This window comes from Quercus lobata, chromosome 3, assembly GCF_001633185.2.
Source record: "Quercus lobata isolate SW786 chromosome 3, ValleyOak3.0 Primary Assembly, whole genome shotgun sequence".
NCBI lineage: Eukaryota > Viridiplantae > Streptophyta > Magnoliopsida > Fagales > Fagaceae > Quercus > Quercus lobata.
The window spans coordinates 8,670,050-8,690,993 of NC_044906.1; the positions used below are offsets into that span (position 1 = coordinate 8,670,050).

The 20,944-nt window shown below is 31.6% G+C and overlaps 2 protein-coding genes across 2 annotated transcripts; one reads left to right on the forward strand and one right to left on the reverse strand.

Moving 5' to 3' along the window:
* The first annotated feature begins 698 nt into the window (after positions 1–698).
* Positions 699–8,893, forward strand: LOC115981936 (homeobox protein knotted-1-like 1). Its single transcript, XM_031104374.1, has 5 exons — positions 699–1,573; positions 1,770–1,880; positions 2,074–2,218; positions 6,694–6,953; positions 8,192–8,893. Exons 1-5 carry the CDS (start codon positions 1,334–1,336, stop codon positions 8,387–8,389), a joined length of 954 nt encoding a protein of 317 aa, XP_030960234.1. The 5' UTR covers positions 699–1,333; the 3' UTR covers positions 8,390–8,893.
* A 9,243-nt stretch (positions 8,894–18,136) lies between these two features.
* Positions 18,137–19,024, reverse strand: LOC115980241 (nicotianamine synthase-like). The gene has a single exon (XM_031102518.1). It carries the CDS (start codon positions 19,010–19,012, stop codon positions 18,137–18,139), a length of 876 nt encoding a protein of 291 aa, XP_030958378.1. The 5' UTR covers positions 19,013–19,024.
* Positions 19,025–20,944: the final 1,920 nt, after the last annotated feature.

Consider the following 20,944-nt stretch of genomic DNA (forward strand, 5'->3'; position numbering starts at 1 on the left):
AGATTTGAGTTACAGTTGATTGTCATACATAGCAGTTGACTGTAGCTCAGATGCTAAAATTTTTAACACTAACACTTTTGTTATAGTGTTCTTTTTTGGAATAAAATGCTAAAAAATAACATTTTTAGCTTTTGAGAGCTAAAAATGCTCTTAATTTTCTGTAGTTTAACCTAAATATCTGAATGTTTAGATTTTCATGATTTTTAAATCCTAGGATTTGATACGATAGAATTATATAAAGGAGTTAGTACTCATCACCTGGAACAAAAGATCAATTTTTTTTTTTTTTATGTTCATGCATGCCAACATTTTTATCACCTTGAATTTCTATAATGGGTAAAAAGTTACTTAACATGGATAACAAAAACTGCAGAAAGAGAGAAATTTTTCATATTTTTACCACAGTGCATAAGTGCTATTTCACCAACTATCAAATAAAAAAAAGTGCTATTTCACCAGAGGGAGAGAGTTTGTGAAGGAAGGGTGAAAGGAGCAGGGTAGTGTACAGTACGAATGGGTATGAACTAACCAGCATGCATGTTGCTGTTTGGGACCCACAGATTGAGACCTCAAACCAATAAGGTTTCAAAACCTGTCAAGAATGTCATGTCAGAGTAAAACCTGGCCCTATCAGATAGATGAGCCTCTATAAATACGGGCTACTCACTCCAACTTTGTCAAGACTCCCACTGTTTAAGTCTTTCACTGCATCCAAAGTCTCTCAGAGTCACAGACTCACAGTTTCTTGGCTCTCTCTATTTTTCATCACTTTCTCTCTCCCTCTCTCTCTCTGTATTTCCCTTATCCAAATTTTCTTGGAAAAGAACATAGGTCTAGTCTCTTTTCCTTCTGGTTTTAGTTATTGTTCAATCTCTTTCTGTCTATAGTGACTGACTTTCTTTGGTACTCTTATATCAATAGGATTCTGAAAGATTTATTTTTTGTTATAATGGCGGCTTGTACTAATCCCAGAAAGATTTACTGTTTCTAGTTTAGCTCATGTAATTGGTCTTCCTTGTGGCTGTGTTTACTGTTTTTCATTGACTTCAACATAAAGAAGAAGCACTTAAGAGTCATTTCTCTTTGTTCACTTTGCTTAAACCTAAACTCTGTCTCTATCTTTTATAAAGTTTCCATTTTTTTCGTGTTAAAGCTTGTACTACAAGTCTACAGCAATACCCAGTAGTGGATTAATCAAATATTTGCTTAAACCACAATGTATTTGTCTCAAACATTCTCTCTTTCTCTCTCTGTGGGATTCTTCTTGAAGTTGGAGTTTTTTTAGGGGGATATATAGCATAGGGACTTGCACTATTCTTGAATTTCAGTATCTATGGAAGAGTTTTACAGGTTGAATTCTGTGTTGTCATGTTCAGATGAGATTGTTAGAGTTGACAACATTGTTGATGCTACTGCTACTACTTCAGCTGGATTTCTTTGCCCTATGGATAACATGCTTCAAGTGGCTGAGACTGGGGTCACTGAGTCAGAGATGACAGATCTGATCAAGACCCAGATTTCCAACCACCCTCTTTATCCAAATTTGGTTTCTGCTTATATAGAATGCCAAAAGGTAACCCCTTTTTTTATTGGATAATTTATTGGTTCCTTTGAAGCACTATATATTATTATTATTTTATTATTTGATTAGCCCTTTAGAATTGCTTTTATTGTTTCCAAAAACATATTTTTGCTTAATGAAAAAGTGAATTAGTGAATGATTTTTTTTTGGGGTAATTATTATTTATTAATTTTTGTGGGCACGAAAGGTTGGAGCTCCACCAGAAATGGCTTCTCTTCTTGAAGAAATTTGCAGAGAAAACCACTTATTAAGCACTTGCAGTGAGATAGGAGCTGATCCAGAACTTGATGAATTCATGGTACTTATTTTTTTCTTTGCTTTAATTTTGCTTTTTAGACATATTATAATATTTGTTTAATTTGGCTTCCAAGAAATAATAGTAAGAAAAGAAAACTTGGAATCTGGTTACTGTTTCCTTTCTTTCTTTTAAAGTTTATGTTCTCATAGTGGCAAAGGTGCATGTTACTTACTGTTCACTATTGCTTTTAAAGGAATCGTACTGTGAGGCTCTACATAGATACAAGGAGGAGCTATCCAAGCCGTTTGATGAAGCCACCACATTCTTGAGCAGCATTGAATTACAGCTCAGTAACCTCTGTAAAGGAACATTGACAAGAAACTTAGATTATCGCTCTGGTATGGTTTTTTTAAATTATATCTTTGAAACTTTTTTAAACAGTGAGAGTTATAATTTCCTGTATGGATTTGCACCTTCAAGTTATTGCTAGAAGTTAATAAATGGGTCATGTTGTTTTGTACTGGAGTGTTGAAGCTAGTGCCACCCTAACCATTTATTTTGTCTTGGAAGTTAATATATTTGATTTGTAAGGTTTATACAGTAAAATTTGTATTAATAACGCAAATAAATAGTTTTTTTTTTTATCGTTAAACCTCTAAAATGAGCACTATTGACTGAGTCCATACTTAGAAATTAATTTGAGGGTATCTTTTAGCTCCCCACCCCACCCCACCTCACCTTATCTTATTATTGTCACACTAAACTACTGTAAAAAATTTGCTTATGTACAAACACATGTTTTCACAATACAAATCATGAATTCAAATGCACCTTGCTTGATTTGTTTATGTTTCTTGGACTAAAATATATACTACCAGAATCAGAGCTTTTAGGCTTTGCTTGTTATATTTTATTAAATCAGTCTGCTTTGTGATCATGTAACATGGGATTAGAATCATAAATTCTTTAGAGCTCCCAGAGTAACTCCACTGTAGAGTTCTTAAAATCCTAACCCTTCATGGTTGTCATAGTGATCATTATCTTTCATGGACACCAAAAATAATGCTAGTTAATGTTTGTGTAAATGTTGATGATGCGGCAAATTTTGGACCATTTATTTAACAATGATTGATTAACATTTTTATAGTACCCTAAAAACCTTATCAGTTATCAGATCTCAATCTTGTAAAGTGTTTTTGCTTTTATTTCTTAGATGAGTAATCATGTAATGGGCTTACCACTACTATTTTTCTTTATCTTTTTTCAAATAAAACATTCATGAAGTTTATTAAACTGTGGAAAAATCAGCTAAGATACTAAACCATATTCATGAATATGTATATCAGAATGGATCCTTTTTGATTAACCTAGTTTATGTAATATAATTAAAACCCAGACACCTTAGTGACTTAGTGAGACTCTAATTGAGTAGTTAATATAACACATAGAAACACATTTAACCCAAGAGGCATAAGCCCAATAGGTATGGGCTCAGTTATGTTATACTAACCACTCATTCATCTCATTAGTATTTAATGTTGGACTTCACTCAAGAACTTACTGTAATAGAGCTCTTGAAAGTTGACGTTTATCATTTATATATACTTAGAATTTAGATTTATACTGCTATTTTAGACGATACTATTTATATGTATAACTTTGAATTGTTTGAAATATATATTAACTTGACCATTATGGGTAATTTTTATATGGAAGAATACCCTTGAACATTGATAAACATCTTACTTGAATGGAAAATAGACATTTTATTTTCTATAATTAATTCTATAAATCTAGGTAGTCAGTTTTAAGGTTTAAAAAAAAGTAAAAAATTTATTTTTGGAAGGAAAAAAAAAGTAGAATTAATTTAAGAGTTGTATAACTGATTCCCAGGAATTGTTAGTATTTTCCATCTAGAAGATAAGAGTTAGAACTTTCGTGTTTTATGAGATTTGAGATGGTGTTAGAATTGTAATTCTTGCAAAACATTATCAAATGAAAACTAAAATTTCAAGAATTCTGGTGAGTTAAATATTCCTGGTCAAAATCCCAACCAAAGTTAGTATTAAAGGTGATAGCTTTGCTTCATTTATTGTATCACTTGCTTTCTTTAATGGTGATAGGTGACTTTAGAGTCTGATGTGGATGGTTTCCAACTAAAATTTTAGGAATAACTTATTACCTTGGGAGAGGCTCTCCTCCAATCTAATCTTCCAATTGCCTCCAAATTTTAGACAGATGTGAGTGGCATTTAAAAAATTCAATGGTCTTAAAAAAATTTATGTAAACCATATAAATCAAATAAATATTCTGTGTTGCATTTGAATAAAAATATGAAGAGAATTGGAGGATTTTAAATGGGAAGGAGTATTCCCCTGGTTAAGCTTATAGCAAAGACATAACATTAATTATTTCAAACTAAACTGTCCTGAAGAATTCCAACTGGTTAATTTCTTTTCATCTTCGCTGCAAAAGAATTAAGATTCTAGTATGGGAACTCCCATCTTGTTCCATAACTCTTTCTCTTTGCTTGTTTTACCATTAAAAACTAGTATCCTCTTTTATATGGCATTTAAGTGTAAACACTTTTTGAATGGAAAATCATTTATACTAAATGCCATAGAAAACCTATTTAATTTTCAATCAAATAAATAAAAAAGACAACCCAGTAGAATATTTAATAGTTAATAAATAAACTTATTAACTATTCTACTCATAATAGTTCATGGCTATGTTTATTTATAGGGCACTCGTTAAGAATCCATTTTAGGAAAGTTATGACATCACTTTTATAGGAAATGAAAAAAGCTGTCAAAACATTAATTGTTTTTTTTTCCCCCCTAAAAACTTTTTTTAACTGGATTCTTAACCAGTACCCTAAGGACACTCATTAGCATTTCCCTTTATTTATTTTTGTTATTTAAAGTGTGCTGTATCAACATTGGTAAAAATGCAACACCAGCATTGATGAAACTTGCCTTCTAGGGAAAATAGGCTTTCAAATGTGCACATCACTGCATGCATGCACAAATTCATTGTGATTGTGTGTGTCTTTTTCTTCATATTTATGAACAGTTTGACTTTATTTTTTAATAAATACATAAAAAATATTAAATGTACCTTACCTCGTTAACGCCTATTCAAGGACAGAGCTATATATTGACTAGGGGGCAATGGCCCCTCCTAAATTTTTTTATTTATAAAAATATTAATATTTTAATAGGTACTTATTTTAGTAATTTTGTTCAATAAAATTACATTTTCCCCCCTTAACAATGCCATCAATTCTTTTTAAGAATAATGTTATAGTCACACTTTTTTACAACATTTTTACAAATTATTGAGGTAGCAAATTCTTATTTGTATGCACACTTGCATCATTTTTTACTTATCAATAACCACTTATCACATTAGTAATTTGTAAAAATTTTGTAGTTTTTTCATTTTCCATCTTTTAAAGGCCATAAAAATTAATAGATTAAATCTAAAACAAAATATACAAGTCCAAAAAAATTAGCCCAACAACAAAAATTAGCAATAATAAGCTTAAAAAATTTAAGCCCAATCAATCTATTTTACCCAAAACAGACAACTTAGCCATTTAAAAAGTTTTAAACAGAAATCCTTAGTGATAAAGTAGTAGAGTTAAAGGCCGGAGCTGCCGCACACAGCTAACAGTAGAGCCGTCCCTTCTAACTCCAAGTCCCGGCACCATCGGTGCGTCTGTTGGTTATATTTTGCTCCTTAGAGCTAACATTGGTACCAGTAGTGAACACATACCAACAAACCACCCAGAAAACTAACAAATGTGGAAAAGTTAAATATTTTGTCTGATTGTGTTTGAGTGCTTCTTCATGAGGGCCTGAACCGTTTGAATGGTAATTCTGTAGTGAAGTGTGTCATGTCCATGAACCTTCTTAATTTGTTTATATAAAGCTGGAACTGAAGATGAAATTTCATTGTTCACTAGCTACTCTTAGCATGTTCAGAACTTAGTGCTAAACAAAATGGGCAAATAGAAAAAAAAAATGGCAGTTTTAACTTCTGGAGGCAGTGTTTCTTTATGAAATATCCCTATTAGGTTACACAAGAAGTTAAGGATTTAAAATCAAGATATTTGAAGAACATTCATCAGTATAAATTTCTTGATTTGAATTTTAACATGATGTAATATTATTTAAGGGTTTTTCTTTAACAATAACGTCTTCCACCTAATCAAATCTACAAATTAACGTCTCAAATTTATTCATGTATAGCAAAAAAATTGCACTTTCATACTTTATTGAAACCATTTAAACTAAAAACTGAAATCCAAATATCTCTTCAAATATTTAATCCGAATGAACCATTAGGTTTTTTAGTTTTTTTTTTTTTTGAGAATGAGGTTTTTTAGTTGATGTATTAATTAATGTGGTGAAAGTAGAGACAAAATGACTAAAATTAGCCACATGCTGCGTAGCATTATTGAAAGTCATGTTTAATTGTTTCTACTTGCAAATTCTTTTAGAGTTTAAACTTTGAATCATTTTTCCTTTTTCTACCCTCTTTAATGGATTACTGCTGAAGTTAAGCTTCCAATAATTTGTATATAGATTGAATAATTTATATTTATCTATGTCATATATATCAAAACCCTATGCCTGAGTCCACTGTAATTGATCCTAGATAGATAGTACAAGTGGAATTAGGATGTTATTTTGCTTGCACTACAAGTCAGTCCTAGTACATTGAATACTTGAATCTAAACTTGTTACAATTACAACGGGCTGTGACCGTAAGTCTTGATATCTCTGACGACCTAATTGGGGTATGGATGTATTTCAACCTTTTCCCGATTACCATGTAACTTTTCTTTCTTTCTATGTCTATTCAGATGAAGGTGCAGTTGGGACTTCAGAGGAGGAATTAAGCTGTGGGGAGGTGGATGCACCTGAAAGCCAAGAGTACTCTTCTGGTGCTGGAACTTCAGGTGAGCAGGACCTTAAAGGAATGCTCCTTCGTAAGTACAGTGGCTATCTTAGCAGCTTGAGGAAAGAGTTTCTAAAGAAAAGAAAGAAAGGAAAGCTACCAAAGGATGCAAGAACTACATTGATGGACTGGTGGAATACTCATTATAGATGGCCATATCCTACGGTAATTTCAACACACACACACACACATATATGATCTCATGGGTGTTAACTTATCCTTATTTAGTTAATTTCTTCTTTTTCCCTTCATATTTTCACAGATCAGTACTGACTTTTCTTAAAACTATAACTTTGTACAATACGTTTCCTGGCTGACTGAGAGTGCAAAAAAGTATATATATATATATGGAAAAGATTGGAAATGAAAAATTAGCTTACCAATAATCTTTTGACAATACTTGGTACAACAAAGATATTCTTAAAACTAAAGACACCAGAAGAAAAGTACTTTGAAGCTTAAATATTTCTGGTCCTGTGACTCATGAAACTCTAAGTTCACAAAACTAGGGAAACCAGGTTGTTTTTTAAACAATAGAGGCTAATCCTTGTGCTAATGTTTTATAGGAATGAAATTTCAATTCAACTCAATGAATATAATAGCAATATTTTTGTTCTTAATTTGATATGCAAGATTTCAATTGCAGCTAAACAAGGAAGAATTACTTGAATTCAAGTTCTAATACCATTTTGATAAAATTTATGGCCATTGCTCTTACGGAACTAATTAAGTGGCTCTGGATTAGTCAGATTAGTATTGGAAGATTGAAGTCTTAATCTATCCATGTACTGTCAAAGAAGTTCCAAATATCTATGTACGTTATAGAGATATGGGTTCGGGTTCAGCCCATTGTATAGTCCTTACTACATATAATGTATCCTTAGGGTTAGTCTTATTATAAATACTAAGCAGTGTACGGTAGTTTAATGCAATAATTTGCGCTGGGTTCAAGGCCAAATCCCATTGTACCATATTGCCTAGTTTGTACTATCTAAATTCTAGTTAGACTAAAGTAGCCAGAATTGTGATACTCTAATTATGCGGATGAGATGGTTATGCGTGAGTGTGCTGAGTCTCAAATTGATTGTCTTTTAGGTCGATCATAAACTATATGAGCGATAACAAGGAGCTTTAATTATTACTTAATCAGCATTTTTATGGTATAGCGCAGATGAGGTACATCACTATACGACGTGTATTGTAACCTTGCACATTTTCAGTGAAATTAACTCCAAGATTTATGTATTCTTTGTCTGCAGAAGATGTTTGAAATAACATAATGCTCAAAATTAAAATAAACCTGTTGGACTTGGTAATGTCATCATATAATTTCAAAGAGACAAAGGTTATGCATTTTGTTGTTTTCCCTTTTTCGAATCATAAAAGAATGGATGATGTTACAGGAGGAGGAGAAATTGAAGCTATCAGAGGCTACTGGATTAGATCAAAAACAGATCAACAATTGGTTCATAAATCAGAGAAAGCGGCATTGGAAACCGTCTGAAGACATGAGATTTGCTCTCATGGAGGGTGTTACAAGCAGTGCTAGTGAACCTATGTACCTTGATACTGAAGGTGGAACAGGAGGTGATGATATTTGATTTGATCTAACAATTTGGATTTTGTCCAAGCTTAATTATCTGGTTTTGGGAAAAGTTAAAACTATTACAAATTTTACTACATAAAACTTACAAATTAATGTGGCAATCAATGTGGTTGGTGGGATTCAACCACCTTGCAATTGAATGTTTGAACTGTTTTTGGTGATTGGTGACACATAAGTTTGTTAGATCTATGTAGTAAAATTTGTAGTGTGCTTAGCATTATTCTACATGTAAAGGTGCATAGCTCTTCTTTTCCTTCTCTCTTTCTTCTTTTTAGTTTTCCTTTTTTTAGTAGATTTTATTACTTATAGTGGCTATTTCAATTACCAATCATTTACTTTTACAAATGTAAAGAATGCAAGATGAGATCATAGTTTTCTATCCAACACCGTTGTTTCTTTACCATCAATTATGAATTGATGTTCATTGTGATCATGAGTTATATCGTTGATAGCAGGCAGCCCTTCAGCGTGGTGTTGGACTTTGGGGTTGTACTATTTTATTTCTGACTAAAGTTTACTTTTGGCCCATATTTGAAATTACTTTCATTTTGGTCCATAGTGTTTCAAAAGTTTCATTTTGACCCTTAAGGTTTGGTTCCTGTTTTTAAGTGCCATATAGGACCTGCCACGTGGCACATATCATCCTTACATGTCAAAAAATGTTACATCACCATCTCTTCTATTAAAAAAAAAAAATCAAAATTAGCATGTCGCCCTCAAAAAATACAAGCACTACTCATCTCTTTCAATCGCAAGACCCTTAAACCCTGTCTGCCTCCATTTCCTTCACATTCCTGGGTATATCTTAAGCGTCTTATCCTTACTTGTGGCGTGTTTGTACAGCTCCATAACACTCGCCAGATTGCACACCATGTCCTCACTGCCATAAACTATAATAAGCTTAGGCACCTCCACCTCTTCAAACCTACTCCTGCAGCCCAATCAATACATATCCTGATCAGCACACGGGCCAGCAAGTTGTGGTTGTAACATTTACAAGTCTTTCTGCAGGTTGAGCAAAAAACGCAAAGTTGAGAACTTATGGCATCAGCAAGTATTGGTTCTACCATTCATTTACCAGTTTTTATAGCCACAAAAATTAATTTATGAAGCTCTTGCCCTAACAAAACTTATTTTTAACACGGCCATATTACTTAAACTCCCTCAAATGTTAAAAAAAAAAGAAAAAAAAAAGAAAACACGGCAATATTAAGTTATGAATGAGAATGAGCAGTGTCAAGGCAAAATGTGCACCTATAAAGAGTCCAGTAGTAACGTCTATAAGTTCCAACCCTAAAAAACCCTCCTAAATGCTTAAATCCTGGGAACTCTTTTAACTCTGAAATTTCTTGTTGAGTGTAGTACATTTGAAAAGGGTGACCATACAAAGTGCCTTTAGTGTGTGTGTGACCCTACAAAAGAAGCCTCAACTTCAGAAGTGAACCCTTTCCAGTAGAAAACCTACTTTTTTTTCCTCAAAATTGGATTCCAAAGTTTTGGTTAGAACTTGATATGTCTTGGCCTCTCATTTTCATACGGACACCAATGAAGTCAGTAAAAGTTCTTATAATGGAAAGTATAGTAGTAAACACTTGTAGGACGTGAAATTCTTCCCATACTAGGCATTTTTGTATGATTCCCATATATGGTGCAAATGAATCAAACCCAAGTCGATCATAAGCAACTTGCACAATTCATTTACACCTCTAATTTTTGGATGGAAAAACAGTTACAACATGTGCCCAAGTCCGTTATTATAGTCAAGAGTTTGCTTAACTAGTTGACATTTTCTAATATTTTCAAAATATTCAGGGTTCAAATATCCCTCCTTATTGTAATTATCAAATTATATAAAAAAAATTGTCATTATAATTTAAAGTTTGTTGTGACTATTGAAAACATTTATGGCATTTTTTGTTATTTGATTTTAATTTTAATTTTTTTGATCCCATTATTTTCTCATTTTGGTCAAATACTAGTCTTAAGAGCATTCATATCCAACTATTCAGAAGCAGAAAAAGAGAGTTCTATACACAATCATTTCAGCCGTGGAGTCTTGGTGGCGTTGGGCTTTGCTATTGTTGCTAGGCGTGGGGCATAATTAGGTGTCAAGTCGTTATAGTGAGATTTCGTGTATTAAGAAATATGATTTTAATCACTTAAGTGTTAAAATTATGGTTAAGTGATTAAAGTCACAAAGTTTAATCGTAATGATTAATCTAGTCATGAGGCGCATTAAGACCAAAATCAACAATGAGGTTCTTACAAGGCAACAAATGTGATCTCATGACTACTTTAATTCAATCATATGTTTTGGTGGCAAATGATATGTGATATGTATTATAGATTTTTTTTTTTTAAAATAAAAATTATTATAAAATGAAGTGTGGAATGTATTATAAAAATGGATGACTAAACTAAAAAAAAGTGATTTTTATTACAAAATTTGACCAAATTTTAGCATATTGAATGCTTTTATAATAGCAATAATACCACAGTGAATTTGAATAATATTATACTCTCTAGATATGGGTACCAATGTGGGTTAGTACCAAGTCAAAATTCACTTGCCATTTTTTCCAATTGTCCTCCCAAGGTGATTAAAGATATGAGACAAGTCAAAAGTCTTTGAAATTCTTTTTTTAGATATAAAAGTCTTGTAACTTAATGGCATTGCTTGTTCTCCTTCATTTATTGTTGTAACTATAGAATTACAAAAGAAAATATATGGAACAAAATTTTGAGGTTTTTTTTTTTTTTTTTTTTTTTTTTTTTCCTTAAAAAAAGAAAAGTTTATAAATTTTTTTATCCTTTTACTACCCTATAGAAAATACAAAAACCTTAAAAGCAATATGTTTTAATTTTTAACTTGTGTTAATAAATTAGATTAGTTAAATATTAGCATTGATACTCTATGTTGAATATGCTAGTATGGATGCGGAAGCGAAAACATAAAGTATAGAATACAATAACACACGAGGGTTACGTGGTTCAGCCTAATGGCTAAAATCCATGGAGGAAATCCTAAAGGGTTACATCAATAATATATTAGAGTATAGTATAAATTTTGTGTTATAATGAATCATAACATGTGTATATATAGTATACTAAATCCTAGACTAATAGACTTCTAGTAAAAGTCGGAGACTTAGCTTGCACAAAAAGTAGAATTAGGCTTGGGCTTATGTTAATGGGCTAATATATCCCTAACATCCCCTCTCAAACTCAAGATGGAAGCTTGATGGAACTTTTCAACCTTATCAAATCTCAAGGTTTCATGAAGCTAATGAGTTAATAGAATTAGACTTGGACTTATGCTAATGAACTAATATATCTCTAACACCTTGGGTGTTAATATATTTTTTACACCCCCTCTCAAACTTGGCTAAAGAATATGGTGGACAATATGGTAGTGGTGGGGTACTTTCCAGTGCCAAATCACATAGGCGTGGTCACCAAACAAGGTACACGGGGAAACATTATTCAATGTTTCATATGGCTGAACAACATTGTGGGTCTACGACTTTTAATTAATCCAAGTCTGTCTACATGTGTCCACAAGCCTTTGCAAGCATATTATAGACTATGGAGTCACTCACACAAGGGGTTTCACAGCGTCACTATGGTTGGTTTCACAAACCTAAGGGATTCAACTCAAGGGCAGCTTGATGCATTTAGGGGCCTTGAGCGAAAATTGACTTGAGACTTTTCATATATTTAAATATGATTTTTTTTTTATAAAAAAATTAATATTACTTAAATTCTATAATCTTGTTTTAGATGCAAAATTATTAATTAACCATGTAAAATCTTTTTTTCTTTAGAAAATCTATAGACACAAAAAAATTGACAAAACTTTGCACAGTTGTTGATGTGGCAGATTGATAATGGTAAGTAAAAATGTGACGTTAGTGGTAGACCCAGATGAAAACTAGTAAAAATTTGCCAGCTCAACTGTTGTGAAATTCTTTGTATATTGCTTTTTTTCTTTTTCTTTTTCTTTTTTTGTAAAAAGTGTTATATTCACAATATTTTCACAACAAATCCTAAATATTAAGTTATTACTAGTTATAATTTAAACTCACCACTGAAATTACTTTTTTCCTGCCAATAATAACCAGTAACAACCTTCTACTTAGGATTTGTTGTGAAAAATGTTGTGGACGTAGCATTTTTCTCTCTTTTTTCTTGTTTTTTATTTGATAAAAATGTTATTTTATTTATTGGCTAATATTTTTGGGCTTAATAAATAAGTTTATAATATAAAAAATTATTGTATTGGCCAAAATTTGGGGGCCTTTTTCTACTTGGGGCCTTAGGCGACCGCTTCACTTGCTTTCATACTAGAGCCGGCCCTGATTAAACTTTCAAGCATCTCAAAAATAAAAAGTAAAAATAAAAATTCACAAGGCGTTACCACGTCAGTCCTACCCACATATAGCTTGTTTTTAAGTGGTGTAATTCTATGCAAGGTATTGACACAAGATCCTATCTGCCATAGTAATTCTATCATACCAACCAAGACGTTCACTTGCATGTCAGCGACACAAGATCTTGCCATGTGAATCGAGCAGCATAGGTGCCACATTAAGCTATAGACATTCCAAACTCAAGCTTTGGTAGACTCATGTACTTTTAGGACAAGCATATTAATCTTAGATTAGGCAATGGTTAGTTTAGGATTAGTCATATATTCTCTAGAAGACTAGTATATAAACCCGACATTATGTTCATTGTATGTTAGAGATATATTAGCTTATTAGAATTAGGCTTATATTAGCTTATTAGAATTAGGCTTGGGCCTATGCTAATGGGCTAATATATCTCTAACAAGATTTATCTTAGAGGTTAGAGTAACTTATTTTGAGGTATGTTGAGAACAGTTTCATCCAACTTTGTTGTTAGGTTAGTATACAAAAGCAAGTCTGTGCACTTAGGCCCACGCATTAGACCATCATTCAAACACTAGCTAGGTTTCTATCTCTCATAACTTTTCTCTAGCAATTTCAATGTCACAACTTTATGCTACCCGTATTCTATGGGAATTGTAGTTGTGTAATATGGCTTGCTTTATAACTTGTCGTGAAACAAGCATCGTGTGCGTGGAACCACTTGTTACCAAATCTAAGAGGCACAACAAGATAGCTGAGAAAAGTGACTTGCCTTCAATCATGTTTTAAATCTTTCCAACTCACCTTTCTATAGCAGTGCATTTTGCAATCAAACTGATAGAAAAGTGAGCATAAATGAGGGGTAAACACATAATGCTTGCATGATACGTGGATGAGTAGTAGATATGTGTAACTCAATTTTCATAGAAGGACGTTTTCAAAAAAAAGAAAACAAATAAGAGTTTGTTTGGATACCGCTTGTTGCTAAAAATTGAAAATACTGTAACAAAATAATTTTTAAATATGTGAATAGTGTGTGGGACCCAGTTTTAAAGTTATATTTGCTAAATTCTGTACTTGCGGGTCCTGTGAACAGTATATGAGACCCATAGAAAAAAATGTAGGCGTGCAAAGCAACGCGTTTGCGTTGCTATCCAAACCAAGCCTAAGTGAGCGATGCTGGAAATACAAAATTTTATTTTGTTGCACAATTTATTGAGGTTGCAAATTGTGATTGATAATTTGACATAGTATCATTATCGTATCATTGATATCATCTTACTATATATTAATAATAATATGTCACCTTAATAATTGTTTAATTTTTTTATTTTTTATCTCACTAGACTTATTGATATTTTTGAGCTTCGTAGAGAATTGGTTTTCATTTATTAGAAACCGAGATATCTTTGAAGCATGGTGAAGGATTAGAACTTTGAAACCAATTCTTGGCCCACATGAATTTGGAGTGCAGTAAGTTGTTTGGGCCTAGTATGTGATTCTTAAGATATTTATGCCGAATAGAAGTTTGAAGGGCTCTCCTTGCGCAATGGGCTCCTTGACAAAGGCAAGAGGATGATTGGGATTTCAAAGCAGAGTGCTCTAGCTTAAATTTGGCCTTAAGAAGATGCAATATGCAGACACTGACAGAGGTTGAAGCCTTGTGCATGAGCAAATCACTAAACCCCTCCCAATTAATAATGATCTCATACACATGGTGTATGCATCATCTCTTTTACAACAGGTGAGCTCTACATAATTATGGAATCCGTTAACCATTTATCCACATAATGTGAAAGATATAATATGTACGTCGGATATACAATATATCTTTGCTAATTATCAATTTGGAAGATACAAATGGCAAAGGTCAAATTTTTTATACTTTGGTTGGGAGTCGGTCCTTTTAATGTGTTTTTAATTTATTTATTAATCTTATGTCGATCATTTCAGCTGTGTCATGCATTTTTTTTTTTTCATATCCTACAAGCTTATTTGACAAGCTCGATGAATGACAACAATTTTTTCATGAATATTACGAAAAGCATAACTTTGATTAATGTTAAATTTGACACTGACGATGCTAGCTAGGTATTCATGTCTGATTCAAAAAAATATATAATAGTTCTAATTGAGGATATAAATAATTTCACGTCTACGCTATCAACTAACACAAGAAATAATAGTAATCACAAAATTCTTAATATTTTACTTTATCCATTTCTAACTAGTCAAGTTCATTAGATTAAGCATAACATAAATTTAAATTAATCATAACCCTTAATCACATCACCCCAGAATTCAAAAATCTAACCTTAATGACTTTAAATCTTTGATTATTCCCAAATCCATAATATTTTTCTCCAATTTTTGTTATCAAACACTAATTAAGTGTCCCAATTACATATTATTTCATCCAGTTTATTTAAACCTTTACCATATTGAAAATTCCTAATTTTCATAATGAACTTAATACCTCAAAAACCCATTTTGTTAGATCCCTTCACTCTGGTCAATATATGACCAAATTGGGATTTCAATTTTTTAATTTGGATCCTTAATTACATTTTGAGCAATAAATTTAATATATTGAAAGTCATAATACAAAATGATCAATTTAAGCATAAAACCCTAACCCTAATATATGAGATCTCTAATAATATGTTAACCAACCATTGTGTTTTGATTAACTGGTGGTTGTTTAAATCTTCAATTCAGGTCCTCAATTTCACTATTTCATGATCAATTGAAAGAAAATACAACTGAAACATAGAAATTCCTAAATAAGTACTAATAACCCTAACTTTAGGATTTCTCTAATTCCAACCAAAGTAATAGAATTTTAGGAAAATTGACATCAAATATAAAACGAACAAGCTTGATTACTTGAAAATGTCTGCGTGATGGAATGAAATATGTGAAAGAACAAAAATAGGTTAAAAAGGGTGATTTTTTAAGAGTTTTTTTCCAAGGTTTGCCAAATCTTGGTAACATTGACACTAAGGAGGATAGGGGAAGGCTAGGCTGAGGTCAAGGAAGGCCAAACAGCCTTTGTGAGTTCTTATTTTGGTCTAGAAGGGCTTGATTTAAAGTGTTTTGGTTGTTAGAAAAGTTGTCAATAACAATTTGTCATGTTTTCCAAATTTCCAATAACTCATCCGGGAGAAGAGGCTTCATAATTTTTTAATAGCAAGTGTAATTATGAGTTTATATATCCTCTAATATGGTTAAGGAAATGGGGGAATATATATATATATATATATATATAAATTTTGAAAATCTAAACTTAATTATTTGTACTGTTTTATTTATATTATTTTAATTTTAACATGTATATTGCATATAAACTTTTGGATTAAGTTGTTATAGTAATATTTGCTCTTAAAGCGTCAATCAGAATCTTCCCAAAGTGTTATCTTTTCAATAAGTTGGTATTAGAGGTGATGATGCCATGATGATGTGCAACATGATAACAAGGTCATCAATATTTCTTTCGCGTTGGAGTAGGGATATGGTGCATATATGTGGAACATTATTTACAAGTGTGCATCCCATAAGACAAGCCCACAAATGATTTCGTAAAATTCCAACAAAGTAATATTGGCCAATAGTGTTAGATCAAAGAAGAACGATGGTGACGCAACATGAAGTTCCTACTGATTGAGGTGGACATATGGGGTGGTTTTGTGGAGATAAGCATGTGGGGTAGACATATGGTTCTTACAACAACTTTCAAGGCATGTTTGATAGACTGTAATAGACGCTGTAATGTAATAGATATTCCTATGACATAATTATTCGGTTGTTTGGTTATATTTTTATTACAATGAATAGTTATTCCTTATGAATAGCTATTTTTCAAAATGAGGAATAATTATTCTTTATCAAAAGTACTGAATATCTATTCCTTCACCTTATGTAATAACTTTTTAAAAAAGTTTCCTAAAAAACCATTATTAGTTGCACATCTTCAAAAGGAAAGAAAATAAATTTTTCTTGTTAATTATTAGCTCTATTTTGAACACCCTAAAATAAGTATATTTTAGGAAATTTGACTTAAAAATGATTTAATTACACCTTCTTTTTATACTCTACTAAATTGCGGATGCATCTTCAGGATTCTATTCCTAAATGGTTACCAAACTAATGAATGGTAATACTTATTACATTCCAACTTAATGTATTTCTGGTAGGAAAATTATTGTGTACTCCCGAAGTATCATAAATGCGTACTCTCTCCTCTCACATGAATGGTGGGTTTCACTAATTAAATTCATGGTGGGACCCACTATTAATGTGAGAGGGGAGAGTACGCATTTATGGTACTCTGGAAGTACCTAATAATTTTTCTTTCTTCTAATACTTATTCCTATTCCCATGTAATAATCATTATAGTGTACCAAACGTGCCCTCAATGAGGGAAAGATTATCGAATATACATGTATGAGTGAATTCCAAATGGGAAAAGAGTAAAAGGATAATTTAAGAGCATTGGTTTAGAAACTATTTTTAGAAACTTTTTATAAGAAAAAAAAAAAAAAAACTATTTTGAAAGCTTATTATTATTATTATTATTTTTTTTTTTATAAATATGATATTAAAACTTTTTAAAATTTTTTTATTAACAAATTCCCTAAAAGCATCTGTTAACTAGACCATTAATATAACATGATTTGGCCTAAATTTATAGACTCAACATTTGATTTAGTAGTATCACAATATGTTATATTAAGGTCGCAATTAGATTTTTCTCAAACTGTCCCAATAAATAACTATTTGTAAAATGTAAACTCATATGTTTTTTTTAAAAAAAAAAAAAAAAAAAAAAGATTATAGACTAATATGTTAGTATCATAAGATGTGGTAAGTTTCCTAAAAATAGGCTGAATTACATAGCTTCGCCATTTATCTTATATTAATTCATGTGTTACTTCAATGATAATAGGATAAATGTTATGCATAGATTTTAATTGATTCATGCTTCTTATTCACCTTGTCCCATACTGATATCTAGCTGAACATTTCTAAAAGTTAACTTCAGGAATCTGTACACATGTAGGCAGCATTAGAATTGAGAACATGGGAAACCAAATCCAATTAATATCCAATTGGGGCTTACAAACTCCTAAGCTCATTTCAGTACCAACTAGTAATTCATTGATTACCTTTAAAAACAAAACATTAGAAAATTTGTCATAATGCTAGGAGAGGTGTTTATTACACATAACCCTAATCTACACTGTTTTGCACACACGCCTCCGGAATCAATAGAAGTTATGACTTGAAGTCATGATTTCAGACAAAGCTGTGTGGATTAACAGCCTGTGTGCAACAACATTTATCCAATATGATTACTTGATAGGCAGCATAATGGGGCCAAGACCTTCCTCAAGTGAGTTTGCAGGCATTGCATATTTACGTGCAATGACAACCGAGCTAATAACCTCATTGGCGGGATGAAACACTGAAAGAACCTCGAATCCATGAAGATCACTAGGATCAAGCACTAGATAGAGAAAAGCACGAGCCCCATGTGCGCTTCTCAGCATCAAAAGAGCTCCTGGAGTCATGTGCTTAGCCAAATGATCAACAAATTTAACCTTGTCCTCTTTGTCCATGCCAACTAGAGCTGCCAAGAAAACAACTTCATAATCTTTAAGAGCATTTGTTTCATTCATTATATCATTGGTATGGAAGAACATTCTTTTGGATTTGTCAGAATCAGATGAAAATAAGCCAATAGCCTGTAAATTGGCTAAAGGGTCAATATCATAGTTATGAAAGGTGGTGTTGGTAAGGTGATTGGAGGCCAAGACAATTGAGGTAAGAGGAAGGGGACCTGAGCCCACAAAAGCAATTTTGCTAGGGACATGGGTGTAGTGTTGGCTAAGGATATTGAATTCAAGGAGGCTAAGCTTGAGGTAATTAGAATAGTAAGGAAAAATATTGAGATGGTCAAGTGGGTTTTCATATGAGCCTAAAATGGTAGAGTAGTGACTCTCCAAAAGTCCCTCAGCCTCACCACAAAGCCTAATGAGCTTTGACCTCATTTCTTGCACCTTTTTGCACAGCTTGGTTACATCAATAGGATTTGGTGGCATGCATGTGAGCACAAGTTTTGTGAAGATAGTGTTGACATCTTTGGAAGGCTTGAGGCTCTCAAGGCTTGAGATTTGCTCATACAACTCGCAGACTTTTTGAACCAAAGTTTCATCCTGGCAATCCATGTCAACACTATGAGGTAATTGGCAGACTCTCCAAGGGAGGGTATTGAATTGAATGATAGAAAATTCAAGAGCTATTTGCAGCTTCCAGTCCTCCAAGGGGGTCATTTTATGGGCACTTGTTGGGCCCACATGGCACAGAAGGTTGGCCTTGTTCTTACATATTTTTAATAGAATATTTTGATTATTTTCTTTCTTTTATTTAAAAGAAAAAAAATTCCATGGAGCAGTTATGTGCATGTGTCAAGATAGAAACTCATTTGGTGCATTTGACATGCCAAGTTAACCTACTAGTTGATGTACTGTGTGATGTGCGATGTGTTTTAAAATATTTTGTAAGAAATAATATCATATCTCATGTATAATACTTTTTATGTGTTATAATATTTGGGGAGACAACTTCAATTATATTACATGTTATTAGAAAGAAAGAATAGCTATGAGCCAATTGTTTAAATAAATTTACAAATATTTAATTATTTTCACTAATTTAAGTTTAATTACAATTATCTATTTTATTCTTTTTTTTTGAGAAGTTCTTTTTTATTCTTGATTATAAGTATTCCAAATAATTTTTGTTGCAATATAAATTTTATAAAAAAAAAACCATATAAATTATTTTTATATAAATAATTAATGCCCAATTATGAATAATTAATACACGAAAAAAAATTAAATTACTCCATTAATATATGAAAATTAATTAATACATTGACATAAATGCAAAATATTTGATGAGGTGGAAGGTTAAATGAATAGAAGTTTCATGAAGGGAAATTCAAATATTTATTTATGAGGTAGTTGAAGTCCACCAATTATATTCATTGTCACATCAATTTGTAAACTTTATATATTAAAACTTGTAATACTCTTTGTGTAATGTTAGAGATACAAACTTTTTTACAAAAAAAATTTACAAAGTGCTGACGTAGTGAGTGGTTATTGGATTTTTAAAAAAATGATATTAATGGTGGACTTAGATAAAAACCAATAAGAAATTAGTCACATCAACAGTTTGTAAAAATATTATAAAATAATTTGTGATTATAACAGTACTCATATTCTTTAACATTTTTCATGGAAGTCTCATTCCTTCTTAAGAAATTGGCACTTGGAAAAACCTTAAAAATAATAAATATATGAAAATAAATCAATTTACTCTATTTATACTCTATTTAATTACATAATACAAAATGTTCAAGTATTTCAATTTATTTAAACATAAAATTATTTTTTGAGCAAAAAAAAAAAACATAAAATTATTTTATATTTTTATTACAAGTACTATTAAATTTTCTTGACTTTTGACGGTTTTTGTTTTAATTGTTGTCAAAGGTGTAATTATAGAATAGAGAACAATAAATACGTACTCACTTTCACATAATTGTGGGTCTAAATTCATCATAAGACTTGCGAGTGGGGTGTACACATTTTAGTAAACTCCAAGTGTATTCTATAATTTTTCCTTTTGAAGCAACTAAACATAAGGTTAAATGTCTTATTATTCCAAATAAATGATTTCTTATTCAAATTATATATTAGAGAAATGTTAACCAATGCCTTTAGGGCATTGGTTTAGGAGCTATTTTTAGAAAAAATTTATTGGGAGAGTGATAAAATAATAAATGTCATTGACAGTTTTTTATATTTTCCATGAAAGTAGTGTTAAAACTTTCTTATTATGGTTTATTAACAATTACTCTAAGGGCATCCGTTAACATAACCCTAAAAACAAACATATAAATTCAGCCAAAATGACCATATTCCACTGTTTAAGAAAATATGTATGGATCTACCATTATTTGCGAAATATTTAGCAATTTACCACCTTTTTGAAGCTTGATTTTGTGGAAATCAAGTTTTCCATGGTACTTGAGTTCATGGAACTTGAGTATCATGAAAAAATTTTGAATTTTTTTGATGAAACTGGAGTTC

Coding starts and splice junctions, on each gene's coding strand:
- LOC115981936 (XM_031104374.1), top strand. CDS start 1,334: ATGGAAGAGTTTTACAGGTTGAATTCTGTGTTGTCATGTTCAGATGAG. Junction 1,574..1,769: donor CTTATATAGAATGCCAAAAG/GTAACCCCTTTT, acceptor TGGGCACGAAAG/GTTGGAGCTCCACCAGAAAT. Junction 1,881..2,073: donor CAGAACTTGATGAATTCATG/GTACTTATTTTT, acceptor TTGCTTTTAAAG/GAATCGTACTGTGAGGCTCT.
- LOC115980241 (XM_031102518.1), bottom strand. CDS start 19,012: ATGGATTGCCAGGATGAAACTTTGGTTCAAAAAGTCTGCGAGTTGTAT.